Source organism: Pyrus communis, chromosome 15 (genome assembly GCF_963583255.1).
Source record: "Pyrus communis chromosome 15, drPyrComm1.1, whole genome shotgun sequence".
Lineage (NCBI taxonomy): Eukaryota > Viridiplantae > Streptophyta > Magnoliopsida > Rosales > Rosaceae > Pyrus > Pyrus communis.
Window position 1 is genome coordinate 19,670,465 of NC_084817.1, and position 18,012 is coordinate 19,688,476.

At 37.8% G+C, this 18,012-nt stretch overlaps 3 protein-coding genes across 5 annotated transcripts; 2 read left to right on the top strand and 1 right to left on the bottom strand.

Moving 5' to 3' along the window:
• Positions 1-4,843: 4,843 nt before the first annotated feature.
• LOC137717781 (oligopeptide transporter 3-like) lies at positions 4,844-9,938 on the top strand. Of its 3 annotated transcripts, none has more exons than XM_068457268.1 (7): positions 4,844-5,048; positions 6,466-7,123; positions 7,217-7,314; positions 7,739-8,308; positions 8,416-8,671; positions 8,836-9,018; positions 9,102-9,938. In XM_068457268.1, the coding sequence occupies exons 2-7, from the start codon at positions 6,626-6,628 to the stop codon at positions 9,714-9,716; spliced, it is 2,220 nt and encodes a 739-aa protein (XP_068313369.1). In that variant the 5' UTR covers positions 4,844-5,048; positions 6,466-6,625; the 3' UTR covers positions 9,717-9,938. The 3 variants fall into 3 exon arrangements, with proteins under 3 accessions (XP_068313369.1, XP_068313370.1, XP_068313368.1); XM_068457269.1 differs by having other exon boundaries at positions 6,573-7,123; XM_068457267.1 differs by having other exon boundaries at positions 4,844-7,123.
• A 2,094-nt stretch (positions 9,939-12,032) lies between these two features.
• LOC137716739 (uncharacterized) lies at positions 12,033-13,875 on the top strand. Its single transcript, XM_068456117.1, has 2 exons — positions 12,033-13,145; positions 13,483-13,875. Exons 1-2 carry the CDS (start codon positions 12,192-12,194, stop codon positions 13,873-13,875), a joined length of 1,347 nt encoding a protein of 448 aa, XP_068312218.1. The 5' UTR covers positions 12,033-12,191.
• A 16-nt stretch (positions 13,876-13,891) lies between these two features.
• LOC137716740 (bet1-like protein At4g14600) lies at positions 13,892-17,952 on the bottom strand. The gene is made up of 5 exons (XM_068456118.1): positions 17,792-17,952; positions 17,087-17,244; positions 16,890-17,013; positions 14,786-14,842; positions 13,892-14,422 (listed from the first exon to the last, which is right to left on the bottom strand). The coding sequence occupies exons 2-5, from the start codon at positions 17,122-17,124 to the stop codon at positions 14,264-14,266; spliced, it is 378 nt and encodes a 125-aa protein (XP_068312219.1). The 5' UTR covers positions 17,125-17,244; positions 17,792-17,952; the 3' UTR covers positions 13,892-14,263.
• Positions 17,953-18,012: the final 60 nt, after the last annotated feature.

Genomic DNA, 18,012 nt, shown 5'->3' on the forward strand with positions numbered 1-18,012 from the left:
CCACAATATGACCTTAGTTGCGAAATCTTTGAATCATTCCAAGACTCACCTCACTTCACTACGCCACACATGAGACATGGTTAGGAGTTCTTGTTGAGTATATTCGAAGTACTTGCTGTGTTTTCATCCATCGTTAAGTTCTGATGACGATCCATGAAGACTATGCCGCATGTATCAACTTGACCAAGACATGATACATCAACGAAGTCAACACCAAGACATATTGTGTCAACATCTACATTAGCAAAGCATCAAGAGATTAAAGTCATGCAAGTCGATCCCAGACAACCTTGCCGATCTTTACACGACGTCACTGCCGAAGTCAACCTTCCAGAAGCTTGTTCGAGGAATTGTTATGCCTAACTATTCATATACAATGCTTGTAGTTCTCATTTGGAAGTTCTGTCAAACTCAGGGGGAGTATCCAGAAGTGTACTTACTTGATCTTAATGTACTCTTTTTCCCTACGATTAGGAGCATTTTTCCCACTGGGTTTCTGCTACCTAACTAGGTTTTGACGAGGCACCCATCTTGGGCTAATCATACCCTTGTAAGCTCTTCTACTTGCATCCAGAAGATGTATAGTTTTGACTTAATGCAACTTCTCACTTTTCTCCTTAGCCTATGTGTTTTTCTCCCACCTTGTGTTTTACCATAACGAGGTTTTATAAGTTTTACCTTTTATGCATTATTTCCGTTGTTTTGAGACTCACATTCGCTCATTGTGTCGACGACTTCATCAACTGTACTTACTTCATCGCTGAAGACCTGATGCGCCATTTGTTTGAGTATTTACACACTCAAGGGGGATTGTTGCAATCCTATTAGATTAGGAATGTGATTGTGTAAATCCTAGTGTATCAAGGATATCTTGGAATATTCTCTAGGGTTAGATATTATCCCATTAAAGTTGTAATCCTATTAGGGTAAGGAATTAACCTTCCATACTACTATAAATAAAGGCACAATGAGGTGAGATAACACACACCTCACAATTACACATCTCTCTCTTTCTCTCTACTATTGCCGCACCCTCGGTTTCTCTTTGTCCTTTATATGATTCAATAAATTAGGCCTACATCATTTTGATCATTGTGCGAGAATTTTTGTCCACTGACAGAAATAAATAAGATTTTATAATGGACCAAAGCAAACACTACAATATTCAACATACATTTTTTTTTAAAATCTATTGGTGACTTTATTGTGACAGTCTACTATTTTGAGAGCTGAAAAATTTACAAAGGCATTTCAACCTCCTCTAGGCATCATCGTGTGATTCACCAAAGTCAGAAATTGAACTAGGACGTGTTGCTTGAAATACGGACTTGAAATTCGTCCCCAACATATATGAGTTGACTTAATGAATTTGGATCCCTCTGCATGTTTTACCTAGAAGACTATACATATTTCCATATAAAGCCACACAACCCCTTTTGGGGTCACAAGCTTCACCAAAAAATAAGTGGACATAAATGCCCCTCAAACAAAAAACTTCAAAAGCAGCCCAAAATAATGCATCAAATGTGGCAATGGTATTTTCGTTGTTTTAATAGTGTTTTTTTAATAATTAATTTTTTTGTACAACTTTTTTATTATTTTATTTTTTATTATAATTAGTACTTCACAATAAACTAGCAGCAATGTAATTCAATCAGTTGTTCATTAAATATTAATTTCTCTATTTTTGAACATGTTCAAAACATCTTAAGAGGCGTGTAATGCCGGTTATAAAAAAGGTCTTTCGCATGCACATAATAATATGATTAAATTAGTTGTCAAATGATTTTTTTTATTATTTTTAACAAACGATATTATCTACACTAGAGGGGTAGGCTTAGCCTTACAATGGGCTAACAATAATGTGATTCAATCAGTTGTTTATTAAATATTATTTTCTCTATTTTTCATGTAAATTCAATAGAGACCGATTTTATTATATGAATTCAGCTACTTTGATTGGTTTATGAGGGGTTTCTTCTAGAATAATCTAAGATTATTCATTTACTTCAAATATTTGACTTTTCTTTTGTCAATTTTACGCATAGAAATATATTTAAAACGTGTAAGTCATGCATAGCATACCGTGATTCAAAAAATGTCTTATGCACGCTCTTGAGCGCGTGCTTAAAGGCTAGTGACTTATAATCCACACTGTCCAAAAGAATCGAAAGGTTATCAATGTGCAACGTATTTAATATTCCAATTTTGATTCCCACCCCTCCTTCCTCATCTTTCCTCCATCCCTACTTCATGTATAGTTATTGAAGAAATTTATGAGTCATCCATGGATAAATCAATCGCACAACCATGACGGAAAGTTCACAGTATTGTTAATTTGTTACCAAGCTGGGTCAATCACGTGGGTTTGAAGGATGAGGAGCAACAGGAATGGTGGTGTGAGTGATGATTGACGACGGAGGAGGGAAGAAGTGGTCGGTGGAGGCGGCGACAACCATACGCGATCTTGTCGCACCTCAGAGAAGCCAAGGGGCTTGGGCTGGGAAAGGTTATCATTAAGAGTAATGTTAGAGAGTCCAAATTTTTTAAACCAAATTTGCAAACTGAATGATGTGGTTGGAGATGATTGGATTATTAATTAAATGTCGATTAACGTGGTCGTTTCTTATTAGTAACACATCATTTTGTTTGCAATTTAGTTTAAAAAATTTGGTCTTCCTAATTACTCTATCATTAAAGCTGAGAAAAAAAGTTATAAAACTGAAACACTAAATACGTGGCACATTTATAACCTTTGGATTATTTTAAACGATATGACAACGCGTGTATAGTCTTGTACGTAAAAAACATGCAGAGGATTCGAATCTCTCTCATTGTAAACGAATAATTTACACTATGGCTAATTGATTTGCCCTAGAAGTGTCATTTAATCTCACTTATACATCTGATTAAAAAAAAAAAAAAAAATCTCACTTATATCTAAAATGGTTGTCTCACTTTGTACAATAAAATTGTCATTTTCGTCTCATGTAGTCTCAATTCACCACATTTTATTTTGACACAATTTTTTGTCTCCAACTTACCTGCTAAAACAATCTCAATTCCATTTTTGATAACCCAAACCTCTATCTGTGTCACTTGCGGATTGATGCGTCGCTGTACTTGCAGTCGTTGGATCAATGAGTGTGTTGAATTAGATTTTGAAACACAAACCATTATTTTCTTTTGCAAATGGCTACAACTCTAGCTGCACACTCCTCCACAATAGAGCCAAACGAGTTTGAATTAGTTATCGAAAATAGAATTGGGATTGTTTTAACATAAAATTTGAAAGCAAAGAGTTGTGTGATACTACATTTTAACTTGACGTTTATTCATTCGATGAAATGGATGAGAGTTAAGTGAACTAAGACCAAATATGACAGATACAACAGTTTCATAGGGCAAAGCGGGACAAAATCAATTTTATAGGATAAAATAAGGGAATTGTTACTGGCACTCCAAAAATCTCGCTCTCCACTCCAAATTTTTATAATTAGAAAGAACAATACACTTGTGAGGAGTGTAGAATAAGATTTTTGATATGCTAATAATAGTTCCCTAAAATAAAACTAAATGACAGTTTTAGAGACAAATTAATTACATTAAATCTTCTCTATTTAAAATGAGTGTGGCCTTTCTGTAGCTCGAATAAATTTTACATTATTGCCAACATAAAAAACCAGTGTCAGATTTTTATTTATTTTTTAAAAAGTATAAAAAAATAAAAATGATATCGCTATCATGGGCAGTACTGACGCGACATTAGAGCAACTTCAGCGTTACAAAGTCCTCCTAGGGCAACTCACTATTGAATAGCCTCCAGTGAACAGTAACTGCTTTTTGCATCTCCACCCCTAAACTGAATAGTCATGGCAATAAGCAATAAAATATTAGTATTTTTTATTTTATAAAATAATAAAAAATAATTTTATTTTTAATTTTAGATATAATTTTTAATCGGTATCGTTATACCATGTGTCATTATATAAGAAATTACAATCCAAAGTATTTGAGAAAATATAAAATTATGGTGTAAGTTGGAAGATAATGATAACATATTTATAGAAAAATTGAATCTTTCTTTTTTTAATTTTTAATTTTTTTAGGATTTTTTTATTAATTTTTTACCTTTTTATTAATTTTTTACATTTTTTTTATTAATATTTTACATTTTTATTAATTTTATATTGTGGTTAACATCACATTGTCGTCAGCCATTCATCACTTGGGCCTCAGGCTCTCAGGCGATGGATTCCAGCCTGGCCTATCCACCGGGCCTCCCCCGAGCCCCATTGCCTATATGGGCTGGAGCCAATTGTTGGAGCAATTGGGTGATTGGAATCACCGGTCCATCGGGCTAAAGAGCACGCTGGACTTGCTCTTATCCTGCACAAGAGTGAAGCCCCTAGTTTTTTACTAGTTTACTGTTAGACGCGTTTCTTGTTTTGGATAACAACTCATGCCTAACGAATTTACTATTTTTGATCTAATAATAAGATGTTTGGATAACAGCTTATACGCAAGGAATTTACTATTTTTGATCTAATTATAAGGTGTCATATGTGTAAAAAGACATACATATTATTGGTTTATTATTTGAATTGTATACCACCGCAATGACAATAACAATGAACTCTTTGAATGCCATTGTAACGGTGATGATGAACTCGTTCGATATAGTTGCTTTCATAATAAATGGATCACATGTACACGGACAAGATTTGTCCTAGTCGTTGGCTTTTTCTTTCCTCTCTCTGCTTTGCAGCTCAGCAGACCAATAATGTAGCTTTTATCTTTTTGCAAGAATTTCTACAAATACTCTTGAAGTCTCTCTTCCCAGGAAAGCACTTAGCTTTCCGTTCACATCACACTTTAATTCCTCGCTTTTGCTCGGAAAAACAAGGACTCTCACACAAGATATATATTCACACACACACACATGTGTGTGTCTATATATATATAATTGGAGTAAGAAGCTCAAGCATTCAAGGTTTCTCTCACATTCTTTCTTCTACCATTTCCTTCAGATTATTCTCTATTACCAGGTACGGACTAGAGGAGCAACGCTATTGTTTTTTTTTTTATTTACATTTTTTTGATCACTTGGTTTTCTTACGATGTCAAAACTTTGATTCAGTTTATGTTCATTTTGTATATTGTAACTTGGTGGTTCGGACTGGTGGATTATAATAAGACCTGTGTTTAATGAGCTTAATCAAAGTTTGAAATTTGGCTTGTGTTTTTATCATAAAACCTCATCAAACTGATTGAGCTTACAACAACGACCAAGCCATATCGTACTAAGTGAGGTTGGCTGTATGAGTTCTATCACTTATTTCTTTGGTTAGACAATGGATTTCGAAACGAAGAATAATAGTTTTGCAGTTTCATATATTTTGTTGGTAATATTATGTAATCTATTATTTGTAATTGATGATTAAGCAATGTGTAAATCTTCGCTCTGTTTCTTTATTTTATTTTATTTTTGTTTTGTATTTTTTTTTTCTCTTTCTATAACTTGTTAAAATTTGATTTTTGTTCTGATGGAACTGGATCTTTTGACTCCAAGAAATATCAAGGGTAAGATTTTGGTTGCCCAAACCGGTTTGGGAGATTTGTTTTCGGCTAAATGTATTCGGGTTTTCGTAGGATATTCACACCATATAGTACTGTGTTTGTGTATTTGTACATGTTCACCTCTTTGTGATGTCTAAAGAGTAAGTCAAAGTGGATCGTCCTTTTATAAAGTTTTAGATTATGGCTAGGGAATTGTTCTATTTATAAAATTTAGACTATGGCGGAGGTATTGGCCTATTATAAAATTGACTACGACACGGGTATCAACTATACATATAAATGAAATTGTACCAAATATTATAAAGGTTGTTGGTTGTATGACCTGGGTATAATATGTGCATTAGTTCATTTGGGTTATGATCATGTTAGAGTGGGTTGGTAAATCAGGTTGGGCATGGACAGACAACAGATCAATCCAACCCAATTCAATATATGACCAAGTTAAAGTTGGGTTGGGTTTGACCGCATTATAACTATAAAAAAAAAACCCGCTTGTTAAAATTTAAATTCAAGTTGGAAATAGACAAATTCGGATTGACCTAATTCAAATTGCACCTCTAGTCCAAACAAGGAAAAAAAGATTGTTTTAGTAAATATGTATATTCCATAAATAACAAAAGTAAATACGTATTTCCTATGAGACTACAGTAAATAGTTTCCTAAAAGAGGTTACTACTGGTGCGTAGTGGCCATTGAGAAATAAAACAATATTAGTGCTAATTGTGCAATAAGCGTGTTAATCGTGCAGCTCACGCACTTTAATCTTGCTATATATGGACTTTGAACGTGTAATGACCCTGTGAAATTACATTATTTATTGACGTGGCCATGGCATTAATCCTACTCGGCAATGCACCCTGAAATTAGTCGTCCATATTTTGCCAGTCGGGACCATAAGCACGATCAAGGCACTCGCATTTGTGCGCAGAGCCGCTCGACGGCAGTAATTGCCACACGCGCACTAAATTTGTACAGTTTTGTGCGTTTAAAAGCTGGCCGCCGCCACCACTTCTGTCACTGTCTGTTTTTGAAGAACCTAGTCGTCATGGATCCCGAGAAAATTGCTCATGGGACTTTGTCGGAACAAGAAGAAGAAGTTTGCCCAACCGCTATAGAAGAGGTGGCGTTGGTGGTGCCGGAAACTGACGACCCAACCCTACCGGTGATGACATTCCGGGCGGTTTTCCTCGGCATATCGACATGCACTCTATTGATCGTTCTCAACACATTCTTCACATTCCGTACGCAGCCGCTGACCATCGCCCCCATCTTAATGCAAATCATCATTTTACCCTTGGGAAAGTTGATGGCTTCCACTCTCCCGACGCGGGAGTACAACCTCCCCTTCCTGAATTGGAAGTTCACCCTGAATCCTGGGCCGTTCAACATGAAGGAGCACGTAATCGCCACCATCTTCGCCAACTGCGGGTTTTCTCCCGGTGGAGGTGACGCCTATCCTATCGGAGCCATTACTGCTATGAAATTGTATTACAAGCAGAGCGTGACTTTTCTTTGCGCCCTCTTCATGGAATTAACCATAAAGGTTGTCTTCTGTGTGTGTATTTTTGTGTGTGCGTAAATATTACAAGGGTTTTCATTTATCTTAATTTCTGGATTTTCTCGATTTTAATTGCAGATATTGGGATATGGGTGGGCCGGAATACTTAGGAAATACCTGGTTGACCCTATGGAGATGTGGTGGCCTTCCAACCTCGCTCAGGTTTCTCTGTTCAGGTATTTTGCTTTTAGTTCAGTTTAAGGTTTCCCATGTTGACATTCTTGACAACACATACAAGTAATATATAGAAAATTTTATTCCAACCCATATTACGCATCTTTACATTTAATTCAGATTTTAATTGATTTTACTTTCTATGATATATACGTTGACGTTGAAAAAAAAATGATATATACGTTGACATTTTTTGGTTAAAAAAATACACTCACAAAACTAGTCAAAACAATTCCAAACAAAAAGACAACAAATAACATTTCACTGCTTACTATACTTTGTTTATCTAATTTTTTTGTTCTTCTACGAATAAGTACATTTATTTTCCAACCAAATGGAGTGATTAATTCCGTCATAACGTATAATATGCTAACTATAATTATGGATTTTATGATTTTCTAAAATTGTTTGTTGTTGGTGTTCCAGAGCACTGCATGAAAAGGACCACGGATCCAAAGGCCTTACACGGATGAAGTTTTTCCTCATAGCCTTGGCAGCGAGCTTCACCTATTACGCACTCCCTGGTTATCTGTTCCGGATATTGACATTCTTCTCTTGGGTGTGTTGGGCTTGGCCGCACAATGTCACGGCTCAACAGATCGGCTCAGGTTACCATGGACTCGGACTTGGCACCTTCTCCTTTGACTGGGCTGGGATTTCAGCTTATCACGGCAGCCCCCTCATTGCACCTTGGTCTTCCATTCTCAACACTGGCATCGGATTTGTCTTGTTCATCTATGTCATTGTCCCTATTTGTTATTGGAGGTTTAACACATTCAATGCTAGAAAATTCCCCATATTTTCCAATGATCTCTTCACCTCCAGTGGGCAAAAATATGATACTGAACGGGTACTGACACCCCAGTACGATCTTAACATTGATGCCTACAACAATTATGGCAAGCTCTATCTTAGCCCTCTTTTCGCTTTATCCCTCGGAATAGGATTTGCAAGATTCACAGCAACCCTTAGTCATGTGGCACTATTTCATGGCGGGTACATACTTTCAATTTTACATAGCAATGACACTTAAAATTTGAACCTACAAATTGAAAACGAGAAGTTACATGCTAACAAAGTGACCATTGATTTTCTTTTCCTAGTGCTGTGTTAGCACGAAGCAGATCGGCGATGAAGAATGTGAAAGTGGATATCCATGAAAAACTGATGAAACGTTACAAAAAAGTACCTCAATGGTGGTTCCTCGTTTTGTTTATAGTGAGTGTTGCATTGTCCCTATTAACGGCTTTTATATGGAAAGATGTTGTGCAGCTGCCTTGGTGGGGGATGCTATTTGGCTTTGCCTTGTCTTTCGTTATCACCCTCCCAATTGGTGTCATTCTAGCAACCACCAACCAAGTATGTAGTTTTCTATCTTCTCGATGGTTCTTTCATCTCCATTTGGTACTTGTGAGAGGGTGCACAACAATTTATTTGCAAAAAAATATCATGCATTGTGACGTTTTCATGTCTAAATTAATTTTACATCATATTTCAAATTCTTAAGGCTTTTTTTTGTGCAGCAACCTGGATTTGACATCATATTTCAATTCATTATGGGGTATATGCTACCAGGAAAACCCATTGCAAACATAGTTTTCAAATTCTATGGACGAATCACCACTGTCCAAGCTCTATCTTTCTTAGCTGACCTTAAACTTGGGCACTACATGAAGATTCCACCTCGCTCCATGTTCATAGCTCAAGTTAGTTCACATTTTATCTATTATGTTAAACAAGGTCTTTTTCCAGTGTAGTAGAACTAAACTAATGCATGCGAATTCTCCAGCTAGTGGGAACTCTAGTTGCTGGTACTGTCAACCTTGCAGTTGCATGGTGGATGATGGAAGGTATCAAGAACATATGCGACATTGAAGGGCTTAATCCTAACAGCCCATGGACTTGCCCGAAACACAAATTCACCTTTAGTGTTTCTATTCTATGGGGCCTTATTGGACCAAGGCGACTATTTGGACCTGGAGGATTGTACAGAAACTTGTTATGGTTATTTCTTGTTGGAGCTATTTTGCCAGTTCCCATTTGGATATTGACCAAAAGATTCCCAGAAAAGAAGTGGATTTCATTGATAAATATCCCGGTCATTACTTATGGTTGTGCTGGGATGCCGCCAGCTACTCCTACAAATATAGCAAGTTGGCTTGTCACTGGAACCATCTTCAATTATTTCGTGTTCAGATATCGTAAACGCTGGTGGCAGAAGTACAATTATATTCTATCTGCAGCATTAGATGCTGGCACAGCTTTCATGGGTATCCTAATCTTCTTTGCCTTTGAGAATCGACACAAAAGTATTAACTGGTGGGGCTCTGAACTTGACCACTGTCCTCTTGCAACATGCCCTACTGCACCTGGTATTGTGGTTAAAGGATGTCCAGTTATTTGAAAATATAGCTAGTTTTGTATTAGGTTTATGTTTCTGTTGTATCTTAAGTTAGTAGTAGTAAAATATGATCATTTCTTTATTGAGGTATAATTTGGCAACTGTTAGCCCTTCGAATGTGTTGGTGTTGTCTATTGAGATTATGATTTGTTTATCACAACTAAATTTTAGTGTATTGCTTATCATCTCTTCTATAACATATTAAAAAATCACCATTATCCGATCTATATTGTGACTTCAATTTAAGTAATTGATGTACAGTGGGGCTGTTCTTCTTGGCCAGCCTCAATATGTTGGCAAAAACATAAAATTCTATTGCTCAGATGAAAAACTATTCTTCATGCGAGTTATTGATAGCCCTAATTTCGCTCCATATTGTCCAATGTCGTTAAAACATCGATCAGTCAATAAACTTTTTTTTTTTAACAAGAAGCGATAACATGGTATTTTATTAATCAACACAAACAATTACAAGAGTGCCATTGGGTACATAGCTCTAGTGACCAATAAATTGATCTGGAGTGAATTTGCACAAACAGACAAATAAGAGTAAACCCCTAATAAACTACCACAAGCACAAACACATAATCGCCAAGCGCACAAGTGCCACCAGTATAGATTTGTCACAATAAACAATAGATGCAACAAAGAAATATGGGCAACCACAATGGTCATCACTGAATAGTGAGGCCACATATAGAACAAGACCACATCAAGTCATCGTTGATAGATGAGACTATATAACGCATTGCACAAAGGCGAAGACCAATCTAGCTAAAACAACAGTGCCACCATGGTGCACGTAAAGCTAGTGAAACATAACTACACTACTCCGATAAGGGATTCGTTGGTCAACTCTTCATAGTAGAGGACGAGGCATTTAGGCCAAGGCCACCTAATTGTTCACTGGACAATGAGGTACTGGCATCCACATTGAACACCATAAAAGCTAGCTACAATAGGCAGCGAAGCCGCCAGGTCCGAGACGCATAATTCGAATCGCCAGATCAAGCCGAGCTGCACCGAGCCGCCAGATCTCAATGTATATGTCAATGCAGCCACAAGAACCAGGTGAGGAAGGTGACACCACCATGGGAACGAGTTGGCGAAGGTGGATTCAACCCATCTGCAGCATGAATCCAACCCCACACCAAGATAAATGAGCTCCAAATCAAAACAATATTGAAAAGGCATGGCCCGGATCAGGGTATAAGGCATAAACTCATGGAAGCTGCTCACAAAATGGTGGGAGAGAAGCACGAAATGGGAGATAAGGTAGGTAAAAGCCAGGAATGAGTGGTCAGCGTAAGGTTAGGAGGGAAAGAGGTCATGTATGGCGAGAGAAAAAAAGGTTGGGATAGGGAAGAAGGGAAAAGAGGAAGGGAGGAAGGGCTATGAGGAGAAAGGGAGAAGCTGCCATTGGCAACCAGCCATAGCTAGAGGCCGACGATGATGGAGGTAGCCGGATAGGGTTTTGTTAAGATAGAGCTTTAGGATAAAGAAATGAGAGAGAGATCTTTTTATGGGTGCCTCTGAGCTTTTTTCAGTCAATAAACTAGAAACATCAAGGTGGGTAAGCATTTTATAGGTCATAACTATTGCTTTGAAATCTTCATTTATAGATTCATTATTGGAGGATAAAATAATATACAGTTAATATATGGGAGATTCCACCTAATATCCCCAAGACATTTGGTGATAAAATCCAACACCTAGTAATAGTTAATCAAGTAAGAGAATATCAGTGATGTTGGTGATGGACCATGATGGGCCTAAAAAAGTTTATCATGATATTATAGTAGGTTATTCTCCCAACATGTTCTGGCTTGACTTATTTAGCTTGAATATGCTTCCTTAAGTTGGGTTTTCATAAAGATGTGCTAGCTCCAACTTAAGGTATTGAATGAGGCTTTCGAAAATATTAGCGTTGGCTCTAGTGACTGAAAATACTGACAGACTAAGCTCTCAAAAAGATTGGTGTTAGATTCGATATAATAACTTGACCAATTCCTTATGTGGGAATCCGTTTCCCTTATAACCCTATGTGAGGTCACTCATGAGTAGCGTGTTGGAGAATAGGATCCCACATCAGCCATATGTCAAAATATATAATTAATACATAGGCGATTCTACCACTAACATCATCAAAACCTTTTGTGATAAAAACCCAACTAATATAAGTTGGAACAATTTCAACGATCTAATTGATGTTAGTGGTTGACCATGTTAAGCCTGAGACGATTTATCAACTCACAAGAAGTTTCGGGCAGTTCTTTGACTCAACCATTAAGTACAACCACATGATTGTATGCATCTCCACCATTGGCCCCAAATAATATAATGGCAATCATTTGTTGCTTGTCTTTCTATTTAAATATAAATCAATACCAAAATCTCAATCTCTAGATCCAATTGTTATTTAACTCCTCTAAATGTGCCCCTTTCTGGTCATTCGCTTTGAACACAAGAAAAGAAACCATGGAAGTGGAAAGCAAGGCCAAGCTATTAAACAAAAAGAAGAGCTTTTCTCACTCAACCGTTCTCATCGCCATTTGCATCTCTTCACTCTTTCTGATTCTTATCCTATATCTTGCACAACCCTCTCCTTCCTTCTCTCCCGCCTTGAAACTCCGAAACTCGGTTACATTTCTTCCTCTCAAAGACACAAGGTTTGCCAACACTGCAATGAAGGGAAACACTTGGTTTATGAGGTCCTTGAGCGACACATATGAAGAAAATGAATCCGAATACCTTTATTTCCCTTCGGAGGCGTCCAACGGAAGGCTATTGTGCATCAAAGGGAATGACATAAGCGACGGCACCAGAAACTCATATGCCTTGGCATATCCTGAAGGCCTACCAAACTCCACCACATTCTTGAAGGGTCTCGCGTTCGTGTCCGACACATTCTATGACTACGGAAACTTGTGGCACGGGTTAACGGCCATGATGCCTTTTGTCGGTTGGTCTATGAAAAACGGATGCGCAAAGCCGGCAAGGTTGGTGCTTTTCCATTGGGGAGAGCTTAGAGTTAGAGAGAACATGGGGCTGTGGATTCAGAACGTGATGCAAGCGAATTTCGGGCAAGTTCCGGTCGAAGAATTCGAGAAAGGAGAAGGGCCTTATTGCTTCGAGAAGGCGGTTGTGATGAGGCATAATGTTGGGAAAATGGGGAAGCAGAAGAAGCTTCAAGTGTCTGACTTGTTGAGATGTAAAGCAAGACAGTATTGTGGCATTAACCCTAATGGCAGAGGCAGAGAGGTCAATCTGAGAGGGGAGCCAAGCATAACGTTGACATTGCTAATGAGGAATGGATCAAGATCGTTCAAGAATCCGACGGCTGTGATTAATGTGTTCTCAAGGGAGTGTGCAATGGTGGATGGGTGCACATTAGAGGTGGTTCAGTCTGAAGATCTAAACTTCTGTGATCAGGTTTGCTTCCTTTTTTTATTTTTTCCTTTTTTCTTTTCTTTATTCTGAAGAGCCGCAGTTCTAGGGTTAAACGTGTTGCGTTGGCAAGAATTAGGTGAACTTAGATGGGATAGATGACAGCTATTTCAAGATTAGGTTTGACTAAGATTACGCGTTGTAATTACATATACTGTTATAAGTGAGAATTCTATATTTTAAATTAGAAGAGTGTTAGCGTCAATCAGTCGTGTATAAGTGCATGACATGTTAAGAGAGCGACATTCGCCCATATCCAATTCGACGCACTTCCTAGTCAAACTTTGTGGCTTAACGTACCAAACTTGGTGTTCTTGAACAGGTTAGACTGATGACAAACACAGATATCCTTGCATCCCCACATGGAGCGCAGCTAACAAACATGCTCTTCATGGATAGAAACAGTAGCGTAATGGAGTTCTTCCCCAAAGGATGGCTGGAGCTTGCAGGGGTAGGTCAGTATGCTCATCACTGGATGGCCGACCTGTCCGGTATGAAGTACCGGGGTGCTTGGTGGGATCCCTATGCCGAAAAAGAATGCCCGGACCCTAAAAAAGAACTGGAATGCTTTCTGTTTTACAAAGATGGGAAAGTCGGTCACAATGAAACCTTCTTTGCAGACTGGGCAAGAAGTGTCCTCGAACAAGTACGAACAAGCAAGCTAAAACAAGACATTGAGAGTTTGCAGAGAAATTCAAATGTTTGCCAATGCTAGCTGGCTGAATCAGATATTTACCAATAAACAAGCCGAAAGATTTCAATATTTTGTAACCATATAATCTGTAACAAACTTTTGACGTGAAGAATCGCATCATTTCATTCTCCACACAAAAATTGAATATGGTATAGAGAGACCAAGATAAAAAATAAAAAAAAAAGCCACATACTGCTTACATGATTAGTGGGGTTGTTGCACAATGACGCTCTAAGCACAATCCTTTGAGAAACTCGAACCAAGATTGTTAAGATGTTCAACTTGTTTAGTGAACATGAACACGACGATAGCTTTACAATGAAACAAGTATTTGTGTTGTCGATGAAACCTCTTTTAGCCTTAAAACACAGATGTCTGTAAGGCATGAAGTATCCGAAGTATCTGATCTTCATCTGAACAGTTTAGACCAAAAGTATACCACAAAGAAACAAAGTAGTCCAAAAGCCACTACGTGGACAACATGGTTTGATCCACTCCGGACGATGCTTCTGTTCAATCTCCTGACATTGTTCTTCAGCCCTGCTTGACCTTTCAACAACGTCATATGCTGTAACAAAAGAGACAAAGATATGTTTCAGAAAGCTGTGCACGTACCACCCATCATACTGCCATTAGATTTCGTTATTATTCAGAAATTTTCTATCCATCCTCTAACTATAGATTTTCAAAGGTATGGATAGGGTCTTGTATGGGGGGAAAAAAGGTTTTTCTCTTTTAAATTTTTAGTTGGTGTGACTTTGCATTTTCCTCGGCCATCTTTTTTAATTTGAAGAATCATGTAGCACTTTAAGCAGTGTATGATGTATAACCAGTGTAGATTGTAGTAGTAATCCATCTTATCCATCATCCCCCTGCAATTCAAAATAAAGTGAAATATGCAAGCAACAATGTCTAGAGTATGATGGCATACCAGCTGATCCAGAAATTCATTCTGGAATTTAGCTTCCGTACCTATAACTTGAGCTACCTGCGCCAAGATAAGAGAACATTTCTTTATTCTACGTAGATTTCTATTGCAATCGAACTGCTGAAATCAATTTTACAAGTCATGATGCACCACAATTAGGCTGTAAGATGAATTATGAAACAAACAAATGTACAAAGGCCAAACATGAAGGCATTCGAATTTATGCAAAACTCATTTAGTTTAATCAGACGCCGATATTGAACAGGCTTCAACCACTAAATTAGATATCTATAACCAAGCAAAGAAGTAGATTACAAGCCCACCCCGCATGAAAACCATCCTCTAAAAATCAAAATAGAGGACACAACACTATACACAATAGATACTTTAACAAGGTTCCATAAATACTTCTATAATAATTTTAAGGCTGTCACAAATCTAACACCGGTCGCTGAAACCATAGACCAGATTCCAGATTGAGAAAAGGAATGCACTGCACTGAAGCCCTCCTCAGAATAAAGGAATTATGTAATAAGCAATGTATTAAAAGCGTGAGGCGTGGACGAGGCGTCGGAGGCGAAGCCCGGCCTAGGCGTGAGGGTGAGGCGTGAGGTGAAGCCTTATAGGATTAAATTTTTTATATATATATGTTTTATATATTATACATATATATATATATATGTTTTATATATATGTTTTATATATTATACATATATTATATATATGTTTTATATATTATACATATAAGTGTATAAAAAATAATACTATGTAAAATAAACATCCATTCTAATTTTATCATTCAAATCCATAGTCATTCAAAAGATAATATCATCTAAATTCATCATTCAAAGGTAATATCATCCAAATTTAAAATTGGAAACCTTACTATAAATCTGAAACGAAAAGACCTATATCCCATTTTCCATTAAATAGGCAACCTCATTTGTCAGTTTCATCTCCTCTCCCTCATTAGACAACTTTCCAAACAAGTCCCGACTCGGGTCCCACATTCCAATATCAAACCCACATTAAATAGGTATCCTTCTCCCATCCCCTTGAGCCTTTAGCCTCCTCCCTCCTCTCTGTTTTTCTGCTTTCCCCAGAAAAGTTTATCGCCCAGATTTATTTCCTACTCCAGAAAAGCTTCCCTAGTCCACTGCTCCAGATTTATATCGCACCCAGCCCTATCCCAGAATGCTCCACAGTTCACACCAGTTTAAAAATAAAAAATAAAATCAAAAAATAAAATCCCTAACTTTTTCAGAATTTCAGAAACCTTAACCTTTAAAATTGGGGATTTGTAGGCTTGCTGACGGTGGCAGGGTGATGACGGCAGCGTGGCGACTGGGAAAGGACGATCGACTGGGGTGACAGTGGCTGTGTGTTCTGGCACACGGGAGAAGTGGGTGAAGAAGGCAAAGGATCGAAGGTATGGTGGAATGTGGATTAAAAGTGGAATCTAGACTAAAAACCCTTACCCAAACGGCGTCATTTTGGATTGGGGTGGTTTTTTTTCTTTTTTAAAAAAAAACGGCAGACAAGGCGCCTGGGATGCCTTGAGGCGTGCCTCCACTGCCTCGGCGTCTCCGGCGCAGCCTTTCGCCCACTCCAGTAAAACAGAGGCGTTAGCCTTAGCGCCCAGCCTCAAAGGCGCCCTAGGCACGCCCCAAGGCTAGTTTTTTAAAACATTGATTCCAAATAAGTAAAAAAATCAATAACCAGGTCATTGGATCAACCATATCATAGCTATCATTCAGCAAGCACCAATTAATTTATGACCATGATAACAGGTGCAATGCAAGTGAATAATTACGACTAAAAATCCAAATGAGAAACATATGGCCCAACATTACATCCTTCAGCTAATAGCAACAAAGACTGAAAGTAAGAGCCAAACCGTGGTAAAAGGTTAAGTGCAAGTATTTAAATTCAGACCTGTCCTAGACCATTAAGAAAGATACATGAATCTGTTCCACATAGCAGGAATGCCAATATATAACAATGACGGGACCAAACCAATATATATTAACATTTCCAAGGTGCGCCAACATGAATTCAAATGCCCAAACAAAATACTCAAAAGTAAAAAGAAATTTGGAGTGCGTACATTTCTCAATCTTCTCACTTGGTTGTGGAGGCCGTTGATGTCTTCATCCAAGTCAGCATGCATTGGATCAATCCTCAATTGGATTTCGTCCATGTTAGCTGCTGGTCTTGGGTTAAGACCCTCCCTGAAGAATCATCATTAATACATTTACACTGAACAAATTCAGACAAAATAGAAAACCTGTGTGAAATTAATACCTTGATCTGTAGGGGACAGCATTTCCATAGCCTGCCATTAGAAACCCTAGAGTTTGTGTTTAGTGAGCTTGCGTAAGCAATCGTCTTTTATTTCAAATTCAATGGGTAAATATGTTGTCTTGATGATTGCCCACTGTTAGATTTTGAGTCTTCAATATCTGACACACAAGGATTTTTGTTATAAACCATAATTTTAGGAAGATGGACTGCCTCAAAATACATGTTACTTTCATCTTTAAGAGATTTATAATACGCCAAAATTCCATCATTAGAATTAATCTCTAAACAGGGGTACCAATTTAAATTACCCAATAACAAAACCATTAGGTTAAGAGGTAAGTCACATAATTTCCTATATAACATAATGATAATTTGACTGAACCAGAAAACCCCCAATTTGGATGACTGAACCCAATACCTCCACAACAAATCTCCCATCGGAAACCCTAATCAGACTTATTACCCAAACAAAGGCTGATCAAAACCCCCAAAAATCTAGAGCTCTGTTTCAATCAAATCTCCCCTCCTCTCCCCCCCCCCCCCCAACCAACAATTCCTAACCAAAATTACTACCGAAATTGCAACATAATTTGTAACTAATCACAAATGAAATTCAAATTGGGAAACTGGCAATGGAATCTGACGGAGAAAGAAAAATGACATAATTTACAGAAGAAACGAAGGAAAAGAGGGGAATGGCAGTACCTTCGTCGGCGATTAGACACGCCGGCGGCGAATGATGACAGCAAAGAGGTTCCTGGACAAGTTGGAGAGAAAAGGAGGAGCCAGAGAAATGGAAAAATCGGCAACCTCGCGTCGGACCAAGTATAGAAGCTGTTATTTCGAGGAACGAGTCTGGAAACCATTCGGGTATTTCCCTTTCTTTTTTTTTTTATTGGTAATAGCATTTCGAATAGGACTTGGAT